The 15091-nt window shown below is 50.0% G+C and overlaps 1 protein-coding gene across 2 annotated transcripts in view; it reads right to left on the bottom strand.

Moving 5' to 3' along the window:
- The window catches only part of XRRA1 (X-ray radiation resistance associated 1), a 43116-nt gene extending 28199 nt beyond the window's left edge, over positions 1-14917 (bottom strand). Inside the window, exons 1-6 of one of the 2 annotated variants that reach the window (XM_081197310.1) lie at positions 14828-14917; positions 11094-11308; positions 5404-5516; positions 3525-3682; positions 821-892; positions 54-126 (exon numbers count right to left, since the gene is read on the bottom strand). In XM_081197310.1, the coding sequence (XP_081053436.1) occupies positions 54-126; positions 821-892; positions 3525-3682; positions 5404-5500 (400 nt within the window). In that variant the 5' untranslated portion in view covers positions 5501-5516; positions 11094-11308; positions 14828-14917. The remainder of the gene's footprint in view (positions 1-53; positions 127-820; positions 893-3524; positions 3683-5403; positions 5517-11093; positions 11309-14827) is intronic. The other variant, XM_081197311.1, reaches the window with a different exon arrangement.
- Positions 14918-15091: the final 174 nt, after the last annotated feature.

Here is a 15091-nt window from a genome sequence, read left to right as displayed (position 1 = left end):
ATTAAAAATAACATGCCAATGCTGCAGCCCACAAACTGCCACACATTCCTTACCCAAGGTCAAGAGATTTTCTGTGGCGTTGATATAGGCAACGCAGTCAAACTGCTCAAAATCTTCTTCTTTTGCCTGTAGAAGTGAAAAGGAAACAAGCTCCAGCCACACATTCTGAAACAGAAGCGGGGCCAGAATGGTTAAGCTTGCTCTCAACTGCAGAGCAAACTGGAATCCTCTGACATTCATAACCATGGACGGACCCCAGCCCCCCAACTAAGGCAAAGGTAAAGGACCCCTGGACGGTTAAGGCCAGTCAAAGGCGACTATGGGGTTACGGCGCTCATCTCATTTTCAGGCCGAGGGAGCCGACGTTTGTCCACAGACAGCTTTCCGGGTCATGTGGCCAGCAGGACTAAACCGCTTCTTGCACAACAGAACAGCATGACGGAAACCAGAGCGCATGGAAATGCCGTTTACCTTCCCGCCGCAGAGGTACCTATTTATCTACTTGCACTGGCATGCTTTCGAACTGCTGGGTTGGCAGGAGCTGGGACAGAGCAATGGGAGCTTACCCCGTCGCACGGATTCAAACTGCTGACCTTCCGATTGGCAAGCCCAAGTCTAAGTGGTTTAGACCACAGTGCCACCCGCATCCCAAAGAAGCCCCCCAACTAATGGTTGCATAGCAACATGACTTTCCAGGCTTGGGCCATGACTACATTCAGCCAGTTAGGTGGGTTGAAGTTCCAACCCATTTCACCATAGCTGCTGCTATCCCAGTACAACACACACCAGAGTAAATTCACAAGGCAAGCCTCCTACTCACCATGACAAAATTTTGGTTACTGATGTCCACAGAGCACAAATGTGACGGGCTTTTCACATGGTGGAGCTTAATCTGCAAATAATAATAATAATAATAATAATAATAATAATAATAATAATAATATATTATTTGTACCCCGTCCATCTGACACTGGCAGCTTTCAACATAATATAAAAACACAACTAAGCATCAAGCATTAAAAACTTCCTGAAACTTCCTTATTTATGTATGCTATTACAGCGGCAAGTATGTTACTTGCCCAAAAATGGAAAGAAGAAGTCGCCCCAGCAAAGGAAGAATGGATACAAAAATTCAGGGAATATGCAGAAATGGCAAAACTTACTGGGAGAATAAGAAATCAAGATAACAAACTGTTTATAAAAGAATGGAAATGATTTATTGCATATTTACAAATAAATTGTAAACAGATAAAAACACTGGCAGAATTATTGTAATAACCTGCAGTTTCATAAGAGTATATATTTAAAGAAAATGAACAAATGAGGAAGTTAAGATAATTAGGATATGCAGAAGATATTAAAAATAAATGTAAGGAACCACAGAAAGAGGGGGAAGGAAGTCAAGTTTTGAAATGTCAAAATGATTGTAAAATCAGTGAAATGTATAAACTTGAAAAGTATAAATAAAAAATTTTAAAAAGGGGGGGGGGGAGGGAAGGAAAAACTTCCTGATACAACAAGCCGGAGAACAGGGTTGTGGACACACACTGCCCAAGGAACGCAGTGTGGCCTAGTGGCCAGGGTTTTTGGGACCAGAAATCTCACTGGGCGACCTTGGGCTAGTCACCAGCCACCTCAAAGGATGATGGGGAGAGCCATGAAGCCCACTTTGAGCTCTTGGAAGGAAAGGTGGGATTTAAATGCAGCAATACAGAAAAAAGAAAAATGCAAAATCCTCTACCAAGGAAAGCCAAGCTCTGGGCCTCTTCTAATGATGTTCAAGTTTTTCATGCTCTCAACCACCCCCAAATGGGGGTGGTTGAGAGCATGAAAAACTAAAGTGATCAAAGAGCTGAAGAACCTACCCTAAGAGGAAAGGGAGGAGGAAGAAAAAGATGACAAAGGCAGGGAGGAACAAACTTTATGGAGGGTGTGACGAGAGTAGTGTGGGAAGCTTTTTCTTTCTCGTATCTCGAACTCAATGCAACTCCCTGGAAGAGGCTGGAAGCAAGACTGACCAAAACCAAGGTGGTTCTTCGCACAGTGCACAAATAACAACACTTTGGAGGTCCCGAGCTTCAAGGAGGTTAGATTGGTCTCAACTAGGGCCAGGGCCTTTTCAGCACTGGCCCCGACGTGGCGGAACGCTCTGTCACAAGAGACCAGGGCCCTGCGGGACTTGACGTCTTTCCCCAGGGCCTGCAAGACAGAGCTGTTCCACCAGGCCTTTGGTTTGGACTCAGCCTGACCCTTATGTTTCCCTCCCCTTATGGTTTTGATCTATGGGCTACTATTAAAATGAGGCTGCATTTTAAATTGCATTTTAACCTGTATTTTAAATTGGGGTTGTTGTTTTTTCCCCCCTCCCTCTCTTTTCCCCTATTATGTTTTTACTGTGATTTTATATTATTTGTGTTAGCTGCCCTGAGCCCGGCTCTGGCCGGGGTATAAATAAAATTTATTACTACTACTACTACTACTAATAATAATACTGTGGAACTCACAGCTACAAGATGCGTCTAACTTGTAGCACCTGCCCCCCCCCCCATTGTTGGTGGACTCCAGCTCTCACTAGCATGGCCAATGGTCAGGTGTGGTGGCAGTTCAGTTATAGCCCAAAGCACCGGGAGCAGGCAACAGCTTGGGGAAGGTTTGCCTTCAAGAGCTGCTGCCAGTCAGAGTAGGTAGAACCCAGGAGAGAAAAGGTCCAACTCTCCCTAAGGCAGCTTTGAACTTTATTCAAGCTGAACAAGCAGGTCAATTGTGTGTCCAGGGCAGCTGTCTTCCAGCTTCTTCTGCTGCGCAGACTTAGACCCTCCCTGCCTGCAGACTGTCTCGCCAGAGTGGTGCATGCTCTGGTTATCTCCCGCTTGGACTACTGCAATGCACTCTATGTGGGGCTACCTTTGAAGGTGACCCAGAAACTACAACTAATCTAAAATGCGGCAGCTAGACTGGTGACTGGGAGTGGCTGCCGAGACCATATAACACTGGTCCTGAAAGACCTGCATTGGCTCCCAGTACGTTTCCGAGCACAATTCATAGTGTTGGTGCGGACCTTTAAAGCCCTAAAAGGCCTCGGTCCAGTATACCTGAAGGAGCGTCTCCACCCCCATCGTTCTGCCCAGACACTGAGGTCCAGCGCTGAGGGCCTTCTCACTGCGAGAAGCCAAGTTACAGGGAACCAGGCAGAGGGCCTTCTCGGTAGTGGCACCCGCCCTGTGGAACGCCCTCCCACCAGATGTCAAAGAGAAATATAACTACCAAACTTTTAGAAGACATCTGAAGGCAGCCCTGTTTAGGGAAGCTTTTAATGTTTAATAGGTTATTGTATTTTAGTGTTTTGTTGGAAACCGCCCAGATTGGCTGGGGAAACCCAGCCAGATGAGTGGGGTATAAATAATAAATTATTATTATTAACGTATTTGTGCGAGGATTGGCATGAGTCTCAAGCTGTACGGTCTCTTCCTTGAAGTCACTCTGCACGCACAACAGAAAAGCAACAGTACCCCAATCGTACTCACCAGTTGTGCGCCGTCGAGAGTTTTGTTGTCCAGAAGCCTGTAAGCCCCACTTGCCGTTTCTGGTCTTCTCAGCCTAACCTGGGGGGCTTTTGTCCCAAACAGCAACTCAATCTTGGTCTTCTCCGCTGTCCGGCGGGCCACTTGCCAGTGGCCAGCCCCTGAGGAGCCACGACGGAAAACGGCCAGCATCAAATCAGGAGAAAGCACACTGTGGATTTGCCACACGTGGCCTCATTCATTTATTCCTATTCATTTCATAAAATTTCTACACCGCTCCATGTGAACTTCGGTATATAAACAGCTCTAACCTGGTCGCTCCAGCCGCATGGCTTCAACCACCCTCTTTTATTTCAGACCAAAATGGAGCCTGTTTTTCTACACCAATAGTTCAGAAACTTCTACCGTTTATAATTAAGCAACGTTTTTAACTGCCTGTGAACCTTGTCTGATTGCTGTATGGAAAACCACATGAATCTGACCTTTGAAGAGCTTTGTAAGTACACCATGACTTACTGAATGTTTGTTCTATCTCAGTGTTGGGGAAGTGGGAAACCTTGGAAAGAGCTTTGAGAAGGAGACACTTTAGGACTCACTGGAAGGGCACATTCTAAAGCCTGAATCTCCACGCTTTTCTGTGCTGAGTGTTTTGCAGTGTTAAATCCCTGTTGGGGTTCCCTCACAAAAGAGTACTGTAGTTTTCGCTCCATAGCACCCATTTTTTTCCTCCTAGAAAGTAAGGGGAAATGTCTGTGCGTATTATGGAGCGAATGCTTCCCTCCTCCGTGGCTCGCTTTGAAACAGCAAAGCAGGAGAAGAGCCGCTGAGTGGGGAGGAGAGACGGACAGAGAGCCTGCTTCTTTTAAAGGAGCAAAGCGGGAGAGGAGCCGCTTACACAAGTGTAAGCGGCTCCTGTCCGGTTGGCTCCTTTAAAGCAAGCAGGCTCTCTGTCCCTCCTCCCCACTCAGCTCGCTAAATAGCAGCAAAGTTTTTCAGCTCGCTAAGGGGGGGTGATGAGCTGGGGAGGAGGGAGAGAAGCAGAGCCTGCTTGCTTTAAAGAAGCAAAGCGGGAGAGGAGAGGAGCCTTCTCCCCTTATACCCCTCTCCTGCATTATTAGCAGCATCCTTCTCCACACACCCCACGCATGTTCCTTCTCCCCTTAAACCCCTCTTCTGCATTATTAGCAGCATCCTTCTCCACACCCCCCACGCGTGCTCCTTGTCCCTTGAGTGCTTTTCCTTCCCTCCACACTTAAAACGTGATTACAAAGCACAGATCCACATGGATCCTCAGGATTTTTGCATTGGGCTACCCCACACTCACCATCAGATCACATGTCTGTGGCCACAGCATGAACCACAAAAAACATACATCCACTGTTTCGTTTATAATATTTTTTTTCTTGTTTTCCTCCTCTAAAAACTACGTGCGTGTTATGTTCAGGTGCGTGTTATAGAGCGAAAAATACAGTACTTGCCACAAACTTGGCTTCCGGGAATCTAAAACAGGAACACTTTGCACCAGCTTAGCCTTGCCAGCTATTGGATTGCCTGCCTGCACCGAATCTGACCACGGACGGCTCTGACCTTGCCTCTTGCCTCACTCTTGTTGTGGTCTGTCCTAGCCTGGACCCTGACCATGATCAGGCCCTGGATGTTACCCTGTTGGTGTTGCTTGTGTTGAGTCCTGTGTTTACCCAGGAGCCCAAGGAGAGCAGGACATCTACAAGACATCTGATGCTCTCCCTATTCCTGCCTCTAGCCTCACCCACCACTGGGGTGCAGCACCCAGGTTGCCCTTGAGGTGGGGTAAGGCCTAAGAGGGAGCCCTATTGATCTCCAGGAAATTTATTTCCACGTTATCAACGTCGGGATGGGTTACCTTCCTCGTATCTGGACCGCAAAAGGCTCCGGGCCGGAAAGCAGTTGGTGGGGCAGCAGTTTCCATCGTCCAGTTTATACATTCCTTTGGTAGCCATGTTGTCATTCTAGCACCTAAAGGCAGCAGATAAAGCGATCAAAGATTTCCTAGAACAGCAAGGCTCTCGAGGCTAAATCAATGGTTTTTTTAGCACCCTAGGAAAACAGAAAGCTTCCTTATACTGAGTCACACCTCTCCTACACCAGCAGACTCTCCAAGCGTCCCTATTTTCCAGGGACAGTCCCAGATTTACAGAAGCGGTCCCAGTTTCTGATTCAATCCTGGAATGTCCCGCTTTTCCGTAGGATGTCCCTGTTTTCATGACCGGCTTGTCCCATTGATTTCAATAGGTCTGATTGAAGCACAATGAATAAGTCTGGATCCAACCCAACATGTTTATATACATGTTGGGTTGGATCCAGGTTCTCTTTTTATTTACCGTATTTTTCGCACTATAGGACGCACTTTTTCCCCTCCAAAAATGAAGGGGAATTGTGTGTGCGTCCTATGGTGCGAATGCAGGCTTTTGCTGAAGCCTGGAGAGCGAGAGGGGTCGGTGCGCACCGACCCCTCTCGCTCTCCAGGCTTCAGGAAGCTATCCCAAGTCTTGCAAGCCCGGCGGGATGTCCCGCGGGCTCGCAAGGCTTGCGGGCAGCAGCCTGCACCCAAAAGCTGGGGACAGCGGGGAGGCGCAGAGCCGCCACCCCGCTATTCCCCGACCTGATCTGGAGGCTGGCGGGGGGAGAAGCAAGCCTGCTTCTCCCCCCCCCAGCCCCACAAGCTCGGGGGATAGGGGGATGGCGAAGCGCCGCCATCCCGCTATTCCCCGACTTGATCTGGAGGCTGAGGGTGGGAGAAGCAAGCCTGCTTCTCCCCCCCCACATCCCCACAACCTCCAGATCAGGTCGGGGAATAGCGGGATGGCAGCGCTCCGCCATCCCGCTATTCCCCGACCTGATCTGGAGGCTGGGGGGGGGAGAGAAGCAAGCCTGCTTCTCCCCCCCCCAGCCCCACAAGCTCGGGGGATAGGGGGATGGCGAAGCGCCGCCATCCCGCTATTCCCCGACCTGATCTGGAGGCTGGGGGTGGGAGAAGCAAGCCTGCTTCTCCCCCCCCAGCCCCACAAGCTCGGGGGATAGGGGGATGGCGAAGCGCCGCCATCCCGCTATTCCCCGACCTGATCTGGAGGCTGGGGGTGGGAGAAGCAAGCCTGCTTCTCCCCCCCCCCACATCCCCACAACCTCCAGATCAGGTCGGGGAATAGCGGGATGGCAGCGCTCCGCCATCCCGCTATTCCCCGACCTGATCTGGAGGCTGGGGGTGGGAGAAGCAAGCATGCTTCTCCCCCCCCAAGCCCCACAACCTCCAGATCAGGTCGGGGAATAGCGGGATGGCGGCGCTCCTGCTTCTCCCCCCCACCAGCCCCACAACCTCCAGGCTTCAGCGCGCCCTTCCCGCTGTCCCCCGACTTGGTTAGAAGGCTGGGGGGGGGAGCCTGCTCCTCCCCGTCGCCAGCCCCGCAAACTCGGGAGACAGCGGCAGGGGGCAGCGCGCCTTTGCCGCTGTCCCCCGACTTGGTTAGAAGGCTGGCGGGGGGAGAAGCCTGCTCCTCCCCGTCGCCAGCCCCGCAAACTCGGGAGACAGCGGCAGGGGCGCAGCGCGCCCTTCCCACTGTCCCCCGACTTGGTTAGAAGGCTGGCCCAGCCCCGCAAACTCGGGGGACAGCGGGAGAGGCGCAGCGCGCCATCCCGCTGTCTCCCGACATGGTTTGGAGGCTGGCGGAAGGCTTCCTCCTTTCCCAGCCCCGCAAGCTCCCAGAGCGATGCCAAAGCTGCGCGCAGCTTCGGCATGGCTCTGGGTCCCGTTCTGGGGGAGGGGGAAGCTCGGGCTTCCCCGCCCCAGCCCCGCGCCTGGCGGGGGGGGATAAATTTTTTTTGCCTTTATTCCCCCCCCCCCCAAATCTAGGTGCGTCCTATGGACCGGTGCGTCCAATAGTCTGAAAAATACGGTAGATGTTTGATGATATTCTAAAGCCTGGTTGGATTTTGTAATGGCCATTAGCTACGCAAAAGGATGACCAACGGACTGATGCTGTTTTCTTTGTTCGGATAATCTATATACTGCTTAGCTAGAACTGCCCCAGGGAGTGTTGACAATATTACTCTGGGTGGGCCAAAGATTGGGCTCGTGTCATGAAGCTGCCTGCATCAGATCACTGGTTGACTGAATCCAGGACTGTCTGCTGTGACAGTTCACTAGGGCTGGGCGATACCTGGTTTTAAACATTGCAATATATCACGATGACTGAAATAAGGATGGAACTATGTAGAGGTGAACAGTAGTGCTGGGCGATATCTGGTTTTCAGCTTCATGGTATGCAGTGGTACCTCAGGTTACATACGCTTCAGGTTACATACGCTTCAGGTTACAGACTCCGCTAACCCAGAGATATTACCTCGGGTTAAGAACTTTGCTTCAGGATGAGAACAGAATTCGTGAAGTGGCGGTGCAGCAGCAGCAGCAGCAGCAGCAGGAGGCCCCATTAGCTAAAGTGGTGCTTCAGGTTAAGAAGAGTTTCAGGTTTAGAACAGACCTCCAGAATGAATTAAGTTCTTAACCCGAGGTACCACTGTATCACCATCTAAACATTGTGATATACTGATATATCACAATGTCTGAAATAAGGATGGAGCTGGTTTTCAACTTTGTGATATATCACTAGATGAACATTGCTATATCCTGATATATCACTGTCTGAAATAAGGATGGAGCTATGTAGAACCATTGGCTGGCTTCATGGTTTTTCCCACATTCCGATTTTTGCATAGTACACATACACACACACATCATGATTCATGATATATTCTCAGGTCAAGAATTATGAAACCGACATCACAATATGGATTTCAAACCGGTTTGGGATGCTATATCAATACATTGACCACCCCACTGCCCAAAGCCTTTCCCAGCCCTGATGCCCGGGGCCCTTCTTCTAAATGGGAGGTGCCAGGGATCTGCCACTCAACTGCAGACCCTCAAACTCACAAGCATGAGAAAATGTGCATGGCACTGATCGAATCTTTAGGGGCCTGGCAAAGTGGGCATGTACTTGGGGTTCTCACGTTTGCATGATTCCCTTCTCCGAGGAGCGCAGGGTACAGATGGAGCTATGTCATTCTTTCCTCTCAAACAGTCGCAAGCCCTTATGATGGGGCTTGTGTAGAGGTCAATAGAGGTGTAATATTCTGCTTCCGGCCACAAGGACTGTTCTGTTTCCAGTATCGGAGGCCATATCTTGTTGAATCCCAGTTGCTTGGAATCGCAAGTGGGGAGAGGTCCATTGTACCCAGTTCCTATTGGTGCCACTGTGGTCTAAACCACCGAGCCTCTTGGGCTTGCTGATCAGAAGGTTGGCGGTTTGAATCCGCGCAACGGAGTGAGCTCCCGTTGCTCAGTCCCTGCTCCTGCCAACCTAGCAGTTCGAAAGCACACCAGTGCAAGTAGATAAATAGGTACCACTGTGATGGGAAGGTAAACAGCATTTCCGTGCACCCTGGCACTCATCTCGGTCCTCTGTGCAGCAGAAGCGGTTTAGTCATGATGACAACATGACCCGGAAAGCTGTCTGTGGACAAATGCCGGCTCAGGCGGGCCAAGGCAGAAAGAGAATGACTTGCTCCAAGGCAGCCAGGGAAACGTATGCCTGATCAGGGGTTTGAATCCAAGCCTTCCAAATTCAAGTCCAATGCTCCATTCAGCTATCCCACACGGGGCTTTGTCTACCGCCAGTCGTTCCCAAACTTGCATTACAATGCAAGAAGAGGCTGCTGGATCAGGCCAATGGCCCATCGAGTGCAACATCCTGTCCTCCCAGTGGCCAGCCAGATACTTACTGGGAAGACCACCAGTAAGGTAAAAAGGTAAAGGACCCCTGGACGGTTAAGTCCAGTCAAAGGCGACTATGGGGTTGCGGCACTCATCTTGTTTCAGGCTGAGGGAGCCAGCATTTGTCCACAGACAGCTTTCCGAGTTATGTGGTCAGCATGACTAAACCGCTTCTGGTGCACGGAGGACCGTGACGAGTGCCAGGGTGCATGGAAATGCCATTTACCTTCCCGTCACAGTGGTACCTATTTATCTACTTGTACTGGCGTGCTTTCTAACTGCAAGGTTGACAGAAGCTGGGATAGAGCAACGGGAGCTCACTCCGTTGCGCAGATTCAAACCGCCGACCTTCTGATCAGCAAGCCCAAGAGGCTCGGTGGTTTAGACCACAGCGGCACCAATAGGAACTGGGGACAATGGACCTCTCCCCACTTGCGATTCCAAGCAACTGGGATTCAACAACATATGGCCTCTGATACTGGAAACAGAACAGTCCTTGTGGCTGGAAGCAGAATATTACATCTCTATTGACCTCTACACAAGCCCCATCATAAGGGCTTGCGACTCTATGTACTGCTGCTGCTCTAAGTATACCCATGTGATGTCTTTGCTGAGCAAAGCAGCCTTGCTTCTGTGACACAACACAAAGGCCCCCTTCCCGCCAGCCCCCTCAGCAGAGGGGCTGAGCCCAGCAAGCACCATGGCATCGCGGCAGTGAGGACGGTCAGCGATGCGGGTGACACATGGGGGCGTGAGGGTTAACATCAAGCTGCAGCCATGGTGCAACATTCCCAGAGAACGCCAACAAGAAAAGACCTTCTCTTCGCCGTTGCCTTGCACCAGCAACGGAACAAGGAGGAACCATGGCAGGAGACGTGAGGTATAGCCAGGAGTGTCGCAAGGTTCAGCCTCGTTTGTTTAGAAGTCGCGGGCTGACCCCCAAAAATCACGTCTTGCCTTGATGGTTTGGGCCTTATCAGATTAGCACCCCATCTTTTCCCAAAGGCACGGTGGTGGTGCGCTGAAGGCTCATCCCCTTCCGTCTGCCCGTGTGTGAGAGCCAGTGTGGTGTAGTGGTTAGAGCATCAGACTAAGACCTGGGAGACCAGGGTTCGAATCTCCACTCGGCCATGATGAAGCTCGCTGGGTATGTGACCTTGGGCCAGTCATTGCCTCAGCTGAACCTACTTCACAGCATGTTTTGTGGGGATTAAATGAGGAGCAGGGGAATCTCGTATGCCATTGAGAGGTCCTTAGAGGGGGGGGAGGAGGGATATAAATACAATATATAATAAAATATATACGGGGTCCTTGCCGCAGGATCATATTCACCCGGTGCTATACCAGCTGCACTGGCTCCCGGTGGAGTACAGGATGAGGTTTAAGGTGCTGGTTTTAACCTTTAAAGCCCTATACGGCCTAGGACCCACATACCTACGGGGCCGCCTCTCCTGGTATGCCCCACAGAGGACCTTACGGTCTTCAAATAAAAACATCTTGGAGGTCCCGGGCCACAGGGAGGTTAGGCTGGCCTCAACCAGGGCCAGGGCTTTTTCGGCCGTGGCCCCGATCTGGTGGAACGCTCTGTCATAAGAGACTAGGGCCCTGAAGGACTTGACATCTTTCCGCATGGCCTGCGAGACAGAGCTGTTCCACCAGGCCTTTGGCCAAGGCACAGTCTGACCCCCTCCTTATGTAAACCTCATAGAACTCTAGCCCAATGGTTGTCATTAATTCGAGGCAGAGGACTGTTCCAGATTTCGTACCTTAAGAAACGCTGTAGGAATCTTCACATAAAATCCCGTTCCTTAAACTTCACACCACAGCTTTAGCGTTGGAAACAGAGTTCAGGAACTGGAGGCTGCACAGACAGGAGCAGAGCTGATTCTTGATAACTGGGGTCAAAGCAGGCCAGGACCAGTGTTTCTGCAGGACACGCTGCGACTTCCTCCCGTTGCAAATCAATGGTTGCCATTCATTCCTTGAAAGAAAAACCATGGTCTGCTCTCGGAAACACCATTATGCCCTCCACGCTGGGTCCTTAAATGAAGAGCTTTATTTTTTAGCATATAATGGGGGGCAGGAAGAGGAAGGGCCGTAGCCCAGGGGCCCAGCAACGGCTTTGCCTGCAGAAATCTATCCACAATGGCATCTGCTTCCTATGTATGTTTTTTCAAGATTAGGGCTCTGTTTATTTATTTACTTATTGTATTTACATCCCACATTTTTCTTCAAGGAGAAAATGCTTCTCCCACTCATCATTTAATTCCCACAACAACCCTTCAGGGTAGGGTAGGCTGAGAGGCAGTGAGCTTCGTGGCCATGTAGGGCTTTGAACCCCCGTTTCCCAAGTCATAGTATGACACTCTAACCACTACACCACACTGCCTCAAGCGTGGGGTACTTGAACACTTTGCCCCTGCCCTCCCCCTCCAGTCCTGATTACAGTGGACGCTTGGGTTGCGAACGTGATTTGTGCGGGAAGCACATTCGCAACCCGCAGCTCCGCGTCTGCGCACGCGCGGGTCGCGATTCGATGCTTCTGCACATGCGCAAAGTGGGATTTAGCGCTTCTGCACAGAAACCCGGAAGTAACCTGTTCCGGTACTTCCGAGTTTGGTGCAACCCGAAGCGTCTGTAACCCGAGATATGACTGTAATAATAATAATAAATCGTGCAACCCGAAGCGTCTGCAACCCAAGATATGACTGTACAGTGTTACCTCAGGTTACATACGCTTCAGGTTACATACGCTTCAGGGTACAGACTCCGCTAACCCAGAAATAGTGCTTCAGGTTAAGAACTTTGCTTCAGGATAAGAACAGAAATTGGGCTCCGGCGGCGCGGCAGCAGCAGGAGGCCCCATTAGCTAAAGTGGTGCTTCAGGTTAAGAACAGTTTCAGGTTAAGAACGGACCTCTGGAACGAATTAAGTACTTAACCTGAGGTACCACTGTACAGTGGTGTCTCGCAAGACGAAATTAATCCGTTCCGCGAGTCTCTTCGTCTTGCGGTTTTTTCGTCTTCCGAAGCACGGCTATTAGCGGCTTAGCGGCTATTAGCGGCTTAGCGGCTTTAAGAAAAAGGAAACAAACTCGCAAGAACTCGCAATACGTTTCGTCTTGCGAAGCAAGCCCATAGGGAAATTCGTCTTGCGGAACGACTCAAAAAACGGAAAACTCTTTCGTCTAGCGAGTTTTTCGTCTTGCGAGGCATTCGTCTTGTGGGGCACCACAGTATTATTATTTTTTTGAGGGGGGCAACACATCAGCAACCTGCACAGGGAAAATGCAGCCTCTCCCATTTGCTTCAGTTGCAATCAGCCAGGCACCCCTCCCTCCTTCCTTCTCACTCTCTCTCTCACAATCATAGGACCGTAGTTGGAAGGGGCCTGGTCCTGCAATGCAGGAATCTTCTGCCCAACAAGGGGCTCGGACCCACGAGCCTCTTTGTGCTCTGCGGAGTGAGCTACCCACACCTCTCCAACTACAATTCTACCTTCCAGGCACCCCACAGCTGCCATGAGGACTGGAATTTTGCAAGCTTACAATCCTTGCCTTTCCATCTCACACACCCTCCAGTGTCCTAGAGTATGATCCCAGCCCCTTCCCTTATCCCATTTTATCTTCTCAGCAACCCTGTGAGGTAGTGCCTTGGGCTGCTGAGAGAGAAACAGAAAGAGAGAGAAATATAGATACGACTGGCCCATTTTATCTTCACACTGTAGGCTCGCCACCTGTCTTGCATAATACAGGATTGTCCCATATTTCGATGTAAAATGCTACATCCTTTATTGATACAGTTTTGTCCTGCATGTGTTTGAAAGGATGTGCAAAAGGTCATGTATTTAAGTTTGGGGGTAGGCAAGCACAGGTAGATTTACACATTCACACGTGTGTGTGTGTGTGTGTGTGTGTGTGTGTGACAAATTCCAGAGGGGCCACCCTGTTGGCTGCAATAGATTGTACTTGATTGCTTTGAAGTCACTTCAGCACCAGGTGGGGAACCCCCCCATGGGTGTAGCCAGGGGGGAGCAGGGGGGCAGCTGCCCCCACCTAAATCAAGTAAATAAATAAAAATTTAACTAAAAGTAGAAATTGTAGAAAGATTTTGACATATTTTTCTGAGCCCTTGGGGTTAAAAGAAAGTAATTTATAACTACTCTTGCTGAGACATTTCATTCTGAATCTGCTAGCTATGCCCATGGTCCCATCCTGTATTTTCCCAGAACAAAGGTGACAACACTGCTTCACAGCCACCCAATGCCTGGGGCTGCTGAGAAAGAAATAGAAATAGAAAGAGAGAGACAGAGAAAGATAGATAGATAGATAGATAGATAGATAGATAGATAGATGAGAGAATGACTGGCCTGTTGTATCTTCACGCAACCCTGTGAGGTATGTCTTGGGCTGCTGAGAAATGGAAACAGAAAGGAAGAGAGAGAAATATATATACGGCTGGCCCGTTTTATTTCCACAGCACTCCTGTGAGGTAGTCCCTTGGGCTGCTGTGAAAGAAATAGAAATATAGATAGATAATAGACATATATACAGAAATAGATAGATAGGTATGGCTGGCTCATGTTGTTTTCACAGCACCCTTGCAAGGTAGTCCTTTGGGTTGCTGATAAAGAAATGGAAATATATATAATAGATATATTGATATGGCTGGCCCATTTTATTTCCACAGCACCCCTGCAAGGTAGTCCCTTGGGCTGCCAAGAAATAAATAGAAATAAAAAACATAAACATAGACATATACAGATAGATAGATAGATAGATAGATAGATATGGCTGACCCATTTTGTCTTCACAGCACCCCTATGAGGTAGTCCATTGGGTTGTTGATAAAGAAATAGAAATATAGATAGATAATAGATATATAGATACGGAAATAGATAGATAGATAGATAGATAGATAGATAGATATGGCTGGCTCATTTTGTCTTCACAGCACCCCTGTGAGGTAGTCCATTGGGTTGCTGATAAAGAAATAGAAATATAGATAGATAATAGATATATAGATACAGAAATAGATAGATAGATATGGCTGGCTCATTTTGTCTTCACAGCAACCCTATGAGGTAGTACCTTGGGCTGCTAAGAAAGAAATAGTAATAGAAAACATAGTCATAGACATGGAAATAGATAGATAGATAGATAGATAGATAGATAGATAGATATGGCTGGCTCATTTTGTCTTCACACCACTCCTGTGAGGTAGTCCCTTGGGCTGCTGAGGAAGAATGAGAGAGAGCAGCATCTCTGCCTGGTCCCCAACCCCCCCCCCCCCGCCATCTTCACAGCTGAGGGGGGTTGAGGGCAGGCCTGGGACTCTGCACCCTGAGCCCCACCCCCTCACCTGTCCGGGGTCACCTGTCCAGGTGTGAGGCAGCATTAGGGGGTGGGTAAGCCATAGAGGCCGAAGACCTCCAAGGGCTAGAAAGGCGGGGACAGAGAGAGAAAGAGGGGGGGTTGTTTTCATTCTCTACCACGCTTTACCTGGCCTTTGCCCCGCAGCAGTCAGGCTACTCCGCCCCCTCCGGAGCAAGACCACCCCCCACCCCCCGCTCGCCTTCTTTCCCTTCCCCCTTTACGAGGAGGCCCCGGTTCCCATGTCCTCGCCCGGCCACGCGGTTGCCACGGTAACGAGGAAGCCGGAAGCCGGGGGGAACTACGCCTCCCAGAATGCCACGCGGGGCGGCGGCGAAGGAGAATGCCGGCCATTGTCGCGCAGGGCACGCCTAGTTCTTCCCAGAATTCCAC

Source organism: Podarcis bocagei, assembly GCF_964188305.1.
Source record: "Podarcis bocagei genome assembly, chromosome: 6".
In the NCBI taxonomy this organism is placed as follows: Eukaryota; Metazoa; Chordata; class Lepidosauria; order Squamata; family Lacertidae; genus Podarcis; species Podarcis bocagei.
This window is presented reverse-complemented; position numbering and strand designations above follow the sequence as displayed.